Source organism: Rana temporaria, chromosome 1, assembly GCF_905171775.1.
Source record: "Rana temporaria chromosome 1, aRanTem1.1, whole genome shotgun sequence".
NCBI classification, from domain to species: domain Eukaryota; kingdom Metazoa; phylum Chordata; class Amphibia; order Anura; family Ranidae; genus Rana; species Rana temporaria.
The window spans coordinates 39,838,949-39,854,703 of record NC_053489.1 but is presented as its reverse complement, the minus strand read 5'-3'; the positions used below and the strand labels follow the sequence as shown (position 1 = coordinate 39,854,703).

General features: G+C 47.5%; 1 protein-coding gene across 1 annotated transcript in view; it reads left to right on the top strand.

Moving 5' to 3' along the window:
- Window positions 1-401: 401 nt before the first annotated feature.
- Window positions 402-15,755, top strand: part of LOC120926685 (tetraspanin-36-like) — a 30,825-nt gene continuing 15,471 nt past the window's right edge. The window contains exon 1 of the mRNA XM_040336831.1: window positions 402-542. Within this exon, the coding sequence (XP_040192765.1) occupies window positions 483-542 (60 nt within the window). The 5' untranslated portion in view covers window positions 402-482. The remainder of the gene's footprint in view (window positions 543-15,755) is intronic.

Below are 15,755 nucleotides of genomic sequence, written 5' to 3'. Positions count from 1 at the left end.
ATGCTTGGTGCTGGGCAGCCTAGACAGAGGGGGGGTGACAACATGTTTTATCGCACCGGGTGACACCAACCCTAGTGACGCCACTGGGTGACAACCCAAAATTTGAAATTTGTGGCGGTAAACAGGACAAACAGGGAGGGTTAATCTCCCTAGCGGGGACACAGACAGCAATAAAAACCTGACAGGTGTTCTAATCCCTCTCCATTCTATTCAGAACTAGAAACAAATGCCTTTAGTTATAATTTCATTTGTCTTTTTATATGAAAGTGTAATGTGTATCAGTGGTTGTTATCAGTGAGGAGCCGTGCACGACATCGCTATGAGGAAATGATGTCAGGGCTTTGTGTATCACCTATGAGGAGGGAGTCATGTGACTGCGGGGAAGGCTTATAACATGTGATGTGTGCCGCTTATTATTCCAGCTGAATAGAGAGGTGGAAGCAGAAGCATTGCCTGGAGGAGCCTGAGAAAGAGACGCAACAATGGGGATCGGATCCTGCACTTCCAAGGCCTGCCTTATCTTCATCAGCCTCATCTTCCTGGTGAGTCCTCTTTATTAAATATTCCATTTATTAAATTCTAATTTATAAAGATTTATTACAAGGATATAGATTCAGCTAATTCACTGTGATTTGTAAATCTCATTGGCTGAAAATAACCGTCACTTTTTTTTTTTAATGGATCTTTATCCTTGTGTGTTAGCGTTGTGAATTGAGCCTTTTGTGCTGCTCAGTAATGGACACAAAGCCCGACCATTCATAAGAAAAGCCATTTATTATAATGCTGCCTATTGATAAATCGCAGGACCTCACCCATCTGTGAGGTTTCTAGGACCTTTTCTAAGGTTCAATTTTATTGTACGATTTCCCTTTTTAGATTTTGCCTTAACTTATGTAGTGTAAGGACCTGCCTGATTGGCTACTATAGATTTGTCTTCAGATTTACCAAAACCATATAGTGCAAGGACCTGCCTGATTGGCTACAATAGAAAAGTCTTTAGTTTTGACCTCCCTATATTATATGGGGTTTTTAATAAATCTAAAGGGAAAATTGTTCATGTATGGCCATTAGGGTGACCACATTTCCAAACTGCTATTCAGGGACACCCCCCCCCCCCCACCCCCTTCCAAAAAAAAAAAAAAAAAAAAAGGAAGGGGGTGCCTATTTTTTCTTTTTTTGGTGACCCCATAGATTTCACTGGTTCATCTTGGGACACCTGTAGTTCTTCACTGGTTGGGGGGGGGGGGGGCAAATCTTCAGCTCTGAGGGGGTTCATGGTGGGACCTGTAGTCCTTCACTTTTGGGGGTCACATAATATCTAAAGGTGTGACCCCCCCCCCCAAATTTGAAGGACTAAAACACCCAGCATGAACCCCCTGAGATCTAAGGGTGTGATTTCATAGGACCTGTAGTTCTTCACTAATTGGGGGGGCAGGGAGGTCTCACATCTTCAGCTCTGGGTGGGGGAGGGTCATGTTGGGATCTATAAGGAAAAAAGTCATATAAGTCATGTTGGGACCTGTAGTCCTTAACTTTGGGGAGGTCACCCCCCCCTAAAGTAATGGACTATCTGTCCCAGTATGAACCCCTGAGATATAAGGGTGTGACCCCCCCAAATTTGAAACTTCCAGCATGAACCTGTGAGATCTAGAGTGTGATCCCATAGATTTCACAGATCTCATCTTCACTATTTGGGGGGCAGGGGGGGTCAAATCTTAAGCTCTGATGGGTTCATGCTGGGATCTGTGTCAGTTTCATTCGGGGACGCTGTATTGTCCCAGTGTGAAGGTGCCCGGGACAGACCTGCAGAATGTGGGACTGTCCCGGGCAATCCAGGACACGTGGTCACCCTACCACATGTCCCGGATTCTGCAGGTCTGTCCCGGGCACCTTCACTCTGGGACAATACAGTGTCCCCGACATGAACCCGACACAAGTCCCAGCATGAACCCCCTCAGAACTTAAGATGTGACACCACCCCAACTAGTGAAGAACTACAGGTCCCAGCATGAACCTGTGAAATCTATGGGGTCACACCCTTAGATCTCAGGGGTTCATGCTGGGTGTTGTAGTCCTTCAAATTGGGGGGGGGGGGGCACATCTTTAGATATTAGTTCATGCTTGGACTTTTAGTCCTTCACTTTTGGGGGGGGTGTGACCCCCCAAAAGTGAAGGACTACAGGTCCCACCATGAACCCCTCAGAGCTGAAGATGTGGACCCCCAACCAGTGAAGAACTACAGGTCCCAGGATGAACCAGTGAAAAATAAGAAAGGGGGGGGGGGGGGGGTGTCCCTGAATGGCAGTTTGGAAATGTGGTCACCCTAATGGCCATCCTAAAGGCCCCCCCATACACACTATTAGATTTTCTGCAGATTTACCAAGCCATGTAGTGCAAGGGCCTGCCTGATTGCATACAAATTAAAACTCTTAAGCTGGCCATACACCATACAATTTTCTTCAATTTCCTTTTAGATTTACCTTCAACTACATAGTGCAAGGGCCTGCCTGATTGCATACAAACAAACTCTTAAGCTGGCCATAAACCATACAATTTTCTTAATCTTCATTAGATTTACCTTCAACTATGTAGTACAAGGTCCTGCCTGATTGCATCTAAATTGAAAGTGTTTGGTGTGACCTCATAGGACCTTTTTGTGCCAATATTCACAAAAACTAAATGGTTTTTCAGCTCTTTAGCGCCACCCTCTGGGCAACTTCTGCTAAGGAGGCGCATACAGATGATTGTTGTCAGAATATCCGATCGTGTGTACGGGTCTTTAAGCTGACCATAAACCATACAATTTTCCACACATGCTAACCATAAGACAACAATAGCAGAAGTTTCCCAAAGGGTGGTGCTAAAGGGCAGAAAAACATGTAGTTTTGTGTTTGTTGGCTGAGAAAGTTTTGCCATCTGTATGCAGAACAAGTTCACAGCCAACGCCCTTCACACAAAATTCCACGGAATTCCAGCTTTCGAGAGCCACTCATGACGGTTCATCCGATGGGACAAGCTTAAACTAAAAAAATTGTACGAGATGACATCCCTTCCAAACTTATATTCTGTCATACGAGAGTTTTTGGTAACCCATTTCATTTCCACTTGCGACCAGCAAGGGGGGAAACAAGTTGGCCAATCTATCTGCTTTTTGGATCGGGTGTACGGCCCTTTAGGGCTTGTTCACATTGGGGGGAGATGTATTAAAACAGGTGCAGCTGTGCCTAGTAACCAATCAGCTTCTAGCTTCAGCTTGTTCAATTAAGCTTTGGCAATAAAACCTGGAAGCTGATTGGTTACTATGCACAGCTGCACTGGTTTTAGTAAATCTCCCCCAATTATGTCTGCGTTTTTACTGCACGCTACCACGCATAGAAAATGATTGTGTAACCAGGGGCTTAAAATGGTTGTAAACCTTTATTTTTTTATTTTTTACCTTAGTGCATCTTATGCATTAAGGAAAAAACACCTTGCGGTCATGAGCCCCCCCGTTTTACTTGCCTGAGCCCCAAATCTCCGTGGGCACAATCCCGCGTTGCTTCCCCCTGGTCTTGTCGGCTCTTCATTATATAGATTGATAGCAGCGCAGCCATTGGCTCCTGCTGCTGTCAATCAAATCTAATGACGCGTGTGGCAGGGCAGGGTCATGCACTCGGCGGTTATAGACACTGATTGTATGGCACGGGAGTGCACCCACAAGCTAACCCCCTCAGGAGAGAGCTTCCCAGAGGGGGCAAGCTCTTGCAGGGAGGAGCTGCAGGAGCCACCGTGGGACCCCAGAAGACGAGGATTGGGGCCACTCTGTGTAAAACGAACTGCATAGTGGAGGCAAGTATGACGTGTGTTTTAGTATTAAAAAAAAAAAAACCTTTACAACCCCATTGAGGTCTCTATACATGGCTTGAATGTTGGCTGATTGCTGCTAAATTTAGCCATTGGGGCTCCTGCAAGCACTACAAAAATTGACTGAGCCAGATGGAAAATGGTCAAAGGATGACTGTCTTATCTGATGTGTATTCAGACCGCCATGGGTGCTGCGGATGCCAGAATACAATAGCCGACAGTGGAGATTCCTTTATCCACCCAGTTAGCTTGCATGGGGGTTCCATGGCTTTTTTCTTGCTCAAGCTATGAGAATTTTGACTCCTGGCATCAAATCACTTTCATTATATACTTTCTGATGACCTGGAACAAGCATGCGGCAAGTGAAGTCAAAATTCCTCATATGTAAGGAATAAAAAATCTACTTACTTGTTTCAGGTCAGTGACTCAACCATTGAAGCGTGATGGTCGGCATAACTGCCAGGTGACTAAGCTCAATGGCAGCCTACTTATCTCCTGCACTGTGGATCTCTTTTAATCTGCCCGTGTATGAGGGTTTATTTTCAGCAGATGTCATGCCAGACCTGCCCAGCTCATAATCGTCGTACGTCTGGGTTATCAGCCTGGCCGATCTCCATATCTATGTCCATGTAGCCCTATCTCTGTGACATTAGTTGTCCTTCAATGGTATTTCAGTTTCTGTACCTTTCACCTAATTGACATGCCCAACCAGTACCAAGGAACCTCCCTGGTAAAATAAATTATTTTGGTTGTAGGCACTGACCTTTTGGGACCTTTAGGAGAAAGATTTGCTCTTTCTCCTCTGTATTATGCCCTAAGGGTGGTTGGCAAAGCAGAAAATCTCCCTATGGCCACCATAGGAGAGGGCTAGCACTGGGTAAGTAGGTGAAAGCTCAGTGTTCAAGGCAATCCATACCCTCCAATATGACCCAATCAGAAAGCTGGAGAGCAGTTTCGGGAGGGCTCTGTACCCTATGGAAGGGGTTTTCTTGGAGGGTCTGGTAACCCAACAATGAAGGAAGACCCCCTGTGAGGTTTATGGTAGTTGTATAAAACTAGGCGTGAAGATCTCATGGCTGAAAGAGACCCAAGGAAGTAATATTAGGCTGGGTTCACACTACGGTTTTCCCGTCCGTCAGCCGCATACGATTTCAGTATTGAAAACGTACGGGCCCGGACGGGAAAACGTATAGATAGACAATGCATTGCAAATCATATGCACTCAGATGCATCCGGGTGCGTACGATTTGCTGGCAAAACGTTTTTTAAACGTACGCAAAACCGTGTTCAACCACAGTTTTGCGGCCGTTTTTAAAACCGTATGGCAAACGCATACGTTTTCCTTTAACATTAATGTCAATGGAAAACGCACATATGTGCGGTTCCATACGTTCCCGTCCGTTTCAGCCGCATACGGTTTTTCATATAAATCGTATGCGGCTGACGGACGGGAAAACCGTAGTGTGAACCCAGCCTAACTTAGAAAGCTCAAGCTTTGTACAATTAAACACTGGTGTATGAGACTAGCTCGATATATAGTGTATTCCAATATATAATACCTGGTGATCTATGTAACTGGGAGTCCCATGTGCTGCAGTTGAATGATAGTCTATTACAGGGATATGCAATTGGCGGACTTCCAGCTGTTTCAAAACTACAAGTCCCATCATGCCTCTGGGTGTCATGCTTGTGGCTGTCAGTTTTGCTATGCATCATGGGAATTGTAGTTCTGCAATAGCTGGAGGTCCGCTAATTGCATATCCCCGGTCTATTAGATTGTAGATCATGTTGCATGAGCTGTAGAGTCTTGTAAATCCCCCCCCCCCCCTTTGCACCATCAAAAAGACGCAATGAAAACATAGGTGGGCAAAAAAATATTTTCCTGCTATCCCAACTTACCCCACTGATACACTGGCCTACTACCCCATCTTACCCCACTGCTATACCAGCCTCTGGCCCAACCTGCCGTGCCGCTACCGTGGCCTACTGGCCTCAACCTGTTGTGCCGCTACCGTGGCCTACTGGCCTCAACCTGTTGTGCCGCTACCGTGGCCTACTGGCCTCAACCTGTTGTGCCGCTACCGTGGCCTACTGGCCTCAACCTGTTGTGCCGCTACCGTGGCCTACTGGCCTCAACCTGTTGTGCCGCTACCGTGCCCTACTGGCCCCAACCTGCCGTGGCCTACTGGCCCCAACCTGCCGTGCAGTTACCATGGCCTACTGGCCCCAACCTGTCGTGCCGCTACCGTGGCCTACTGGCTCCAATCTGCCGTGGCCTACTGGCTCCAATCTGCCGTGGCCTACTGGCTCCAATCTGCCGTGGCCTACTGGCTCCAATCTGCCGTGGCCTACTGGCTCCAATCTGCCGTGGCCTACTGGCTCCAACCTGCCGTGCTGCTACAGTGGCCTACTGGCCCCAACCTGTATATATAAAATGTTTAAAGTGATTGGAGGGAAGCTTCAGAATGGCATTTTTTTTTATTACAAATTATGTGAGCAGACTGCAGTTTTTCTTTAACTTCTCACAGCCAAGGTTGAAACTCCTCTTCTGATTTTTATTTTCATACAAGGAAATAGTGAAATTTCCCCCATTCTTGTTCTGAACTGGTCTGACCACATGCAAAGTAATTTTTTTTTTTTTTTGCCAGATTCTTCAGTTTAGTCAAATTCAGACCTGTTCTGTCAGGAAATGGTTACTTGTAACATTCACAGATGTTTAAGTAAAAACTTATGAAACTAAAATATTTTGTAAAAAAAAAAAAAACCTTCCCAAAGTTCAGCAGAGAGTAAAAGCAGCCTGTGGTGGGGGGTGTGGGATGGATATATATAGAGGTGTGTGGTTTTTTTTTTTTTCTGCTGATTATCTATTTTTTTTTTTTTTTATGCAAATGAAATCTTGTTTTACAATGCAGCCATATAGAACAGGGTGTAGCATTGTGCGAGTTGCTCACCTGACTCGTTCAGCTGCGTGTGGATCTTTACCTTGTCGGCTCCCAAACCCAATTTTCCATGTCCTGCTCGAAAAAGTAATCGGTTTAACCACTTGTGGACCGCCCAACGTAAATGTGCTGCTCGGTGCCAGATCGCATACCTAGTACGTGATCTGACACTTCCGGGTCTGAGGCATGGATTGGGTACAGTGTCGCATGACCACGCAATGGTCAAAGAAACGCAGTGTCGTATCTCACAAAATGGCCTGGCAATGAAGGGGGGTAAATCTTCCAGAGGTCAAGTGGTTTAACACATGATCGAAAACTTGATGAACCCTTTCCTGTACTTGTGGAGTGTATGATTCAGAGCCCAATAGACATGTGACATTGGCTTCCTGAGCCGCTAGTCTGAAATTGGTGATTCAGGTTTATTGTGAAACTTTTTACTGATAACCACTAGACTGTAAAATCCTTCCCATGAAATAACAGCACTGTGTGTTTTATTGTGTAGGAAAGTGATGACAAAGTGCGCAAGACGCCTCATACATCGCAGTGTCACACGCTGGACTTTGCCTCTCACTTCCCTACTAGCATGTGATCGGGTGCAGCTTCAAATGGTGTATAGAGGGCAAGAAAATTATTTCTTGTGTTTATGTAGCACCTGTTGAAGATATATTTTCGCACCAAAAAGATAAATTAATAAATGTGGAACATATAAATTAAAAGTAGAAATTTTAATTGAAATAGAGCTGCTCCTCTGAAAAAAAAAAGGTGATACCTCATTGATTTTAGTGAATGGTGAATGATAGGGGGCGCTAGTTTTAAGTATCGTGTGTGTGTGTTCTATATCTGATCACTCAATGAATAAGCAATTACAAAACTCGTGTGATATAAATAAAAATGCATAAACCAATAACAATATCCACAAAGATTAATTGAGTGAATATAGAGAAGAAAAAAGATTCTCATAAGAGACTCTAATAAAGAGTGATGTGCTTCCCAAAACCATATATCAGAGCCGGTGCTATGTTAAATTTAGGGGAAGGATTCAGGGAAATAGTTGGCTCTGAGTTCATCTGATCGTTTCAATTTGGGTCTCTGCTCTAGCTTGGCTGTGCTGTGGGCTATCCTTTTGTTCGGGGACTCCTGACACCCCCGGATGGCAGGTGGCAGCATTATGGTCAAGTGCTTTGAGTGCCACTCCTTAGCGGCCAGAAGGATTTATTGCCCCGCTGTGCATGCTGGAGAGGGGTATAAAGGGTGCAGACGCCATTACCACAAGGTTCTTCCTCGTGTGGCGCCCACCATTGGGGTAGCCATTCCACGACACCCCCTCATATGGCCCTCCTGGCCGGGGTGTGCATGGGCAGCAGTGTTCCTGGACCACGTTGGCCCGGAGCAATTGATCACTGTGTGGGCCCCGTGGTCGACTGGGTCCCCAATCTAGAGGGGGTCCCGAGCTGTCCGTCCAATTGGAGGAAGATGACCAATGAGGAGCCTGTCCGAAGGATACCAAGCACGAGGCTGGTGTTCCAGGAAGGACCTGCCCATTCATCAGGGGACAACCTGGGATCTGATAGGCTGGATGTTGGTCGCCTGCCAGCTGCAGATTTTGCAAAACTACCTGAAGGAGATCCGGGTGCTGAATCTACTAAGAAAGGATTCCGGACCATAATTGTCCAATCTTATAGGAGGGTCTGTGGCAGAGACTTAAAGCGGGGGTTCACCCTAAAAACCAATTTCTAACATTACATCCAGCATACTAACAACATTTACAGTATGCAGGTTTTTTTTTTTGCCGCACATACCGTTATATTGCGATTTTTTTATTTTTTTTTCTGGGTTCTGATTCCCGTGGGACTGGGCGTTCCTATCCCTGGGTTAGATGATTGACGTCTGGTGAAACGGTTCCCATGTCTCAAGGTGTGTCACCAGATTTCCGTAAATGGCCGAGCTGCGAGTCGGCGCTATACGGCGCCTGCGCCCACCGTGTAGTGCTGACTGTGCAGGCACCATATAGCGCCGACTCGCAGCTCGGCTATTTACGGAAATCTGGTGACGTGCCTTGTGCGACATGAACTGTTTCAACAGACGTCAATCATCTAACCCAGGGATAGGAACGCCCAGTCCCGCGTGAATCAGAACCCGGAAGTTGGGGAGAAAAGCGCAATATAACGGTATGTACGGCAAAAAAAAAGACCTGCCTACTGTAAATGTCGTTAGTATACTGGATGTAATGTAAGATTTTTTTTTTTTTTTTTTTTAGGGTGAACCCCCGCTTTAATCCTAAGTTCGAGTGACTCTGGCTGCCAGACTGGTGAGAGGCCTGTCCAGGTGCACTATACCCTCTCTGGCTGGGGTGGCAAAGTAAAGTATTGTTGGAAACGGGACTGTTTCCCGTGTTCAGTTATACCTAGATGTACTGTCTCCTATTTTGCTATGCTTTCACCTGTCTACTGTTTTTAATCGTTTTTACCCGGCTGGGTAATAAAAGCGCAGAAAAGACATTCCATTACTACAACTTTCATCAAGTACCCTAGACGGCAGAGATAGAGGTAACGTGCCACCCAAAACAAACCAGCAGCTCCTTCGGGGGTAGTGCTACATTTATATAGCCAATAAACACAAAGGATGATGGGTAGGACTGGTAGACGTTGCTTAAAGAGGAAGTAAACCGTGCTCTTTTTTTTTTTTTTTTATAACCCTGCACAGTAAAGGCATAATGTGCTAGTATGCAATGCATACTAGCACATTTTGAAATGCTTACCTTGGAATGAAGCACTGTACCACCACGCTGTGACCTCTGACGCTTCCATCTTCACTAGGGGTGCAATGGATCAAATAACTCACGATTCGCATCATTCCTCAGATCTTTTTTTGGATCAGCAAAAACAAAACGGTCCCCACTGTAATGTCCACATCTCCCCCCCTGTATATATGATTGCAGGTAGATCCACGAGCAGTTGAGGCGGGTGATTACGTTGGCGCACTGCTCTAGGGGAGCGCACGTAGGCCGCCGGGTGTACCAAGATGGCCACCGTTCTGGAGCTAGGCCGAAGCCTTTCCTATGGAGCTCCATCTGCGGATCGCGCTGTGTGCCGATCACGGATCAATGACAATCTGTTGCACCACTAATCTTCACATGGTCTTACTTCCGGGTTCACGTTTTCCAGCCGTCTGGCTGCACCGTTATGACGTCGATCCCGTGCATGTTCGTCGGAGACTGCGGTACGGAGTTCTGAAGGGACGGGACAGGTATAACGTCCCTTCAGAGTGCATGCGCCAGTGACCTCCCTGGCTGCATGAAGTGCGACTATCTATTTAACCATGGAGGTTTAGGAGATATTTATAGTGCCTACAGGTAAGCCTTTATTACAGGTGTAGCAAGGTCCCAGGCCTCCTTCAGTCTAATGATGACCTCCAGGGCCAGAATTGACATCTTTCTGTATCTGGTGGGTTGTGCCTCCTTCCTCTTCGGGACTGAGGTCCCTTGCACCTAAGCGTGAGGAGGGAAAAAACGATTACCAAGGTTTGTTTACATCATGTGATCAGCTGTCATTGGCTGACAGCTGATCACATGGTAAGGGGCCAGGATCATTCGGCTATAGTGCAGACGGGGAAGTGGTTAAGAGCCGGTCACTCTCCTGTCATGTGAATTTGGATGCAGTGAAAAACGCATGAAATTCGCACATGTGAACCCAGCCTAAGCCTTAGTTCACACTGGTGTGAGAGAGAGAGAGGGCAACTTGACGGCCAGATTGAGGTTTATAGGTAGTCCTTGTCATATCCTTATCATAAGTGTGTAATTTATCTCGCAGCATCAGGTGATAGGGGGAAAAGGAACTGAAACCCCCTGGGAGGAAGCAATGATGTATGCATTTCCAGTTAATGCAGTGTTGTAAAAGTGTGGATTTTTTTTTTTTTACTTTCCTGCTCTGTTACAGCCTCCTTCTGTGCTCCTGGCCCCTCCCTCCTGTTCAGTGACCCCCACAACAAGCAGCTTGCTATGGGGGCACCCAAGCAGAGTCAGTTTCCTGTGTCCATTCAGACACAGGAGCCCAACCTGGCCCCTCTCCCCTGATTGGCTAGCTGACTTTGATGGCAGTGGCAGCCAATGGTGCCGCTGCTGTGTCTCTGCCAATCGGGAAGGAGGATGGTGGGACACTCCTGGACAGAGGGACCTCAGGTAAGTATTCGGGGGGGGGGGGGGGGCTTTGGCTGGGTGCTGAGGAGGGCTCCTGCACACAAGGTTTTCTATCTTAATGCATAAAAGGGTTGTGTGTGTGTGTGTGGTTGTGTGTGTGGTTGTGTGTGTGGTTGTGTGTGTGGTTGTGTGTGTGGTTGTGTGTGTGGTTGTGTGTGTGTGTGTGTGTTCCACCTTAATGCATCCTATCTTACGATCACTGCATGCAACCCCCCCCTTTTATCTGAGCCCTGGAAAGTCCCACGGGCTCTTACTTTGCTCGGCCTTCTCGGCTCTTCATTGGATAGATTGATGGCATCCATTGGCTCGCACTGCTGTCAATCAACTCCAATGACGCGGGGCCAAGTCCTGTAGTCGGCGGCTATGGGCACCCTGCAAGGTAAACTCCTTGGGAGAGCACTTCCCAGACGAGGTTATCAGAAGTGGGGAGGGTACGAAAACGGCTACCGAGAGGCCACTCTGTGCAAAACGAGCTGCATAGTGGAGGCAAGTTTGACATGTTTGTTTAAATAAAAAATGTTTTGTTTTTTTGTTTTGTTTTTTAAAGCTTTAGCTTGCATATTAGCAAGACCACCTCCTAGTAGCCAATAACCTCATGGATTAAAGTGAAAAATTCATTCCGGCAGCTGCCTCTCTTCATGCAGGGCTGGTCCTGCCCCCTGTCCAGAATTGTCCCGCCTCCTGCCATCCGCTCCACTTTGCTAATGGCGGAGGCTGGGGACAAAAGCACCAGCTAAATTGCGCTATTGTGGCGCTCCAGATAGATCAGTAGCTTGGGCTGGACACAATCTGCCATTTAGCGATGCCCTCTAGCCTTATAAGAATTTAACCCTTGTGGTACAAAGGTGGGTTTTCACTTCAAGGCTGGTCGTTTTTTAGGGAGTGGGGTAAAGTGTACCTGGACGGGCCTCTCACACCGACATGGCAGCCAGAGTATCACTTAGAACTTCTGAGAAGGAACAAGTCTCTGCCACGGACTTGGCTCTAATGGAATTTTATTTAGGAGTGGAACCTCTGCCACAGGCCCTTTACTCAGGAATGAAGATAATAGAGCGAATCCTCTCAGTAAATACAATTTTGCCTGAATCTCCCTCAGGTAGATTTCCTAGTTTGGGGTCACCGACTGACAAGTTGCAGCATACAACTTCTCAGTGTCCGGCAACCCAGATCCCAGATGGATCGTCTAAGCCCTGTTGGATCACCTGCCTCTGGGCTCACCTCAGACCGACTCCCCACCGAACAGCCTAACTCGCTTGGGATCTTCATGAAGTGTGGGGACCCAGTAAGTCACTGGGGCCCCTTTGCAGCTTTAGTTGCTCCGGGCCATGAGAGCCCAGAGTCAGGAACTCCGCGTAGCACGTGCCCCCCGGCCTGGTAGGCCATCTCGCTGGGGCCCGTGATGTGCGCACACCCTAAAGGTGGGTGCCGCACCTGGAACGAGCGAAGACCCCCCCAAAATGGCGTCCACCCAAGAAATACCCTACCCCAGCATGCCCCGCAAGGGAAACGCTCCTCTGGCTGCTGGAGAAAGGCGCCTCTGCCTGGACCCCTCTGGCGCCACCTTCTATCCAAAGATGGAAATGTATCTTTGGAACACAGAATGAAACCACAGAACGGCCCACCGTAGCAGAAACCCAATTTAACAAATCCTGAATGAGGGCAAAATAACTCTCATTCCCCCCTCTAAATTTAAACATGGCACCTGTACTGGAAGTGCACAGGCTCTATATCACAAGCGAGATGGCAATATGTACTAGGCGCGCCTAACCTCAAACCTAGATGGTGACAAAATGGGGAAGTAAGGGGAAATCACACCAGGAATTTGGAGCTTTTATGCTGGCACTGAAACAAATTGCCTTCAATTCTTCTATTGGACTGAGATTAGATGGCCTTCTACTGAAGTCTCTATCACTGACAGAGGAGGAAGAGCTGTTGTCAGAAGGATCATAAATGTTTCACTTCCTCAAAGAAAACTACAATTTTTTTTTTTATATACTGGCTGAACTGTGTGTGTCAGGTTAACCCTTTCCTGACTATCTTCAATACATATGTAGCGCCTTGCTCCCATTGATTGGGCGCTATGTGTTAATTATAGTAGTCTGAGCAGTAGTTTGGCTCAGGATTATGCTAAATTGATCTGTTTCAGTTCAGCTGGGTTGCATGATTTTCCCCTTGACTGTGGGTGTCGCTTCCACCGCAGGTCAAGGTTGGAAAGGCGACAGGCAGGATGCATTGGCTAGCTTTTTCCCATAAGCAGCCCAGGGGGAGTGGTGTACCCGCTGTGCATTCTGGGAGAGGGTACTCAAACGGATGCTTTTTTGGCAGGGTCTTTCGATCCTGACCTGATGGCCCTCCCGGTCTCAGGTGATGTGTGAGCTGTTTTTGGTCTTGGGGCCAGCTGGCCCAAGGCCTCATAACAGAGTAGGCCCAGAGGTTGCTGGGGCCTACTAGTCCAGGGATGGTCCTTCACTACCTCGCCTACGCAAAGAGAGCTGAACCACTGGGATTCAATTGAAGGACTCATTCTGTCAGTTTTACCTCGCTGTGCTGCCGGGTTGGCTGAAAGATTCTTGGCACCGTGAGTCGTGTACTCTATTGAAATTTCTACAAAGTGCATGAGTAGTTGCAAGATCTTGTGGCAGAAGATTGTGGGACGGCCCGACTTAACGCATTGAGTCTGTGGCAGAGACTTTAACGAGCTTTGCACCAGCTGCTAGGCCAGTGAGAGTGGGCCTAGCTGGTGGTTGCTGAAATCCAGCGTGGAACTAAGTTAGGCTGGGTTCACACTACGATTTTCCCGTCCGTCAGCCGCATACGATTTCAGTATTGAAAACGTATAGATAGACAATGCATTGCAAATCGTATGCATCCGGGTGCGTACGATTTGCTGGCAAAACGTTTTTTAAACGTACGCAAAACCGTGTTCAACCACGGTTTTGCGGCCGTTTTTAAAACAGTATGGCAAACGCATACGTTTTTCTTTAACATTAACGTCAATGGAAAACGCACATATGTGCGGTTCCATACGTTCCCGTCCGTTTCAGCCGCATACGGTTTTTCATATAAATCGTATGCGGCTGACGGACGGGAAAATCGTAGTGTGAACCCAGCCTTAATCCTCTGGATCTAAGTTTGAGCCTGTGATCCGCAAAGGTACCCTAGTCTTTCCCCATCCCTCTACCCCACTGTTGGAGAACTTTGTTCAATAAAAACCTTGAAAGAGACTTCGTGTTTGGTGCAGACATTTCTTATGGTCCACTCTTCAAGGAGAACCCCTGAGACGAACGTACGGAACAGTAAGGCAACGGCAGGCCCAAATCTAAACCAGCAGCTCCTTCGGGGGTAGTGATACACATATTGGAGATTAGGCAGGATGTAGATTAGTGGTGGTCGACTTTCTTGATGGAGAGCCTCAAGCGTGTCCCTGAACATAACGCTCCATTCACACCTAGGCGTTTTCACGCCCGACGCTATTGCAGCCTGCAATACGCTGGAGGGGCAATTTAACATTGTCGGCTATGGAGATGGTTCACATCTCCACGCCGAAACGCCGTACGCCTGAAGCTCAAAACAAGACCCGGACCTTTTTTCAGACGGCTTTAGGCATAGCCGACAATGTTGATCACCCCTCCGGCGTATGTTGTGGCTTAAAGCGGATGTGCCATGGGGAAAAAAATATTAAAAGCCAGCAGCTACAAATACTGCAGCTGCTGACTTTTAATATGAGGACACTTACCTGTCCTGGAGTCCAGCGCCGATCGCAGCAGAGGAGTGATCGCTCGTCTCTGCTGCTCCCCCCCGCCATCCACGCTGAGGGAACCAGGAAGTGAAGCGCTGCGGCTTCACTGCCCGGTTCCCTACGGCGCATGCGCGAGTCGCGCTGCGCCCGCTGATTGGCTCCCGCTATGTGCTGGGAGCCTAGTGTTCCCAGCACACAATGGGGGGCGACGGGATGTGACGGAATGCCCGTCTTTTGCCCGTGAATGCCAGGCCGGAAGTGGGTGCAAATACCTGTCTTTAGACAGGTATCTGCACCCCCCCTCCCCCCTGAAAAGTGTCAAATGTGACACCGGAGGGGGGAGGGTTCCGATCAGCGGGACTCCACTTTAGGGTGGAGAACCGCTTTAAACGCCGCGTTTTGTCACAGCAAATCGCAGGACAAAACGCTGCAAATTGTCGCGGCAAATTGTGGTAACATACGCCGCGTTCAGGTGTGAATGCAGCCTAAAATGGAGTGTAAAGCCTTATGCACACGATCGGATTTCCATTGGACAAATCCGTGGAATTTTGTGTGAAGGGCATTGGCTGCGAACTTGGTATGCATACAGACGGCAGAACTTTTTCAGCCAACATACACAACTACGTAGTTTTCAGCTTCTTACCGCCACCCTTTAGGCAACTTCTAATGTGTGGAGAATGCGTGTTTGTACTTTAAATTTTATTCCGATGGACTTGTGTGCACACGATCGGGTAATCCGATGGCACACATTTGTTGGGAAAATTTGAGAGCATGCTATAAAACGTTTGTCAGAAATTCCGACAACAATTGTTCGATGGAGCGTACAAACTGTCAGATTATCCAACAAAAGCCCTGCCATCGCACAATTGTCGGAAAATCTGATCGTGTGTACCAGCCTTTAAACAGCAGATGCACAACAGGCTAAAGTCAATAGGCTGGGGACGGCCAGAAGTCACTGTTGTAACAGGGCATAAGGGAAACCCAGATTAGAACCTGCAGGGGCCCTAAGGGTCACAGAAACATGCCATATGTGGTCCTT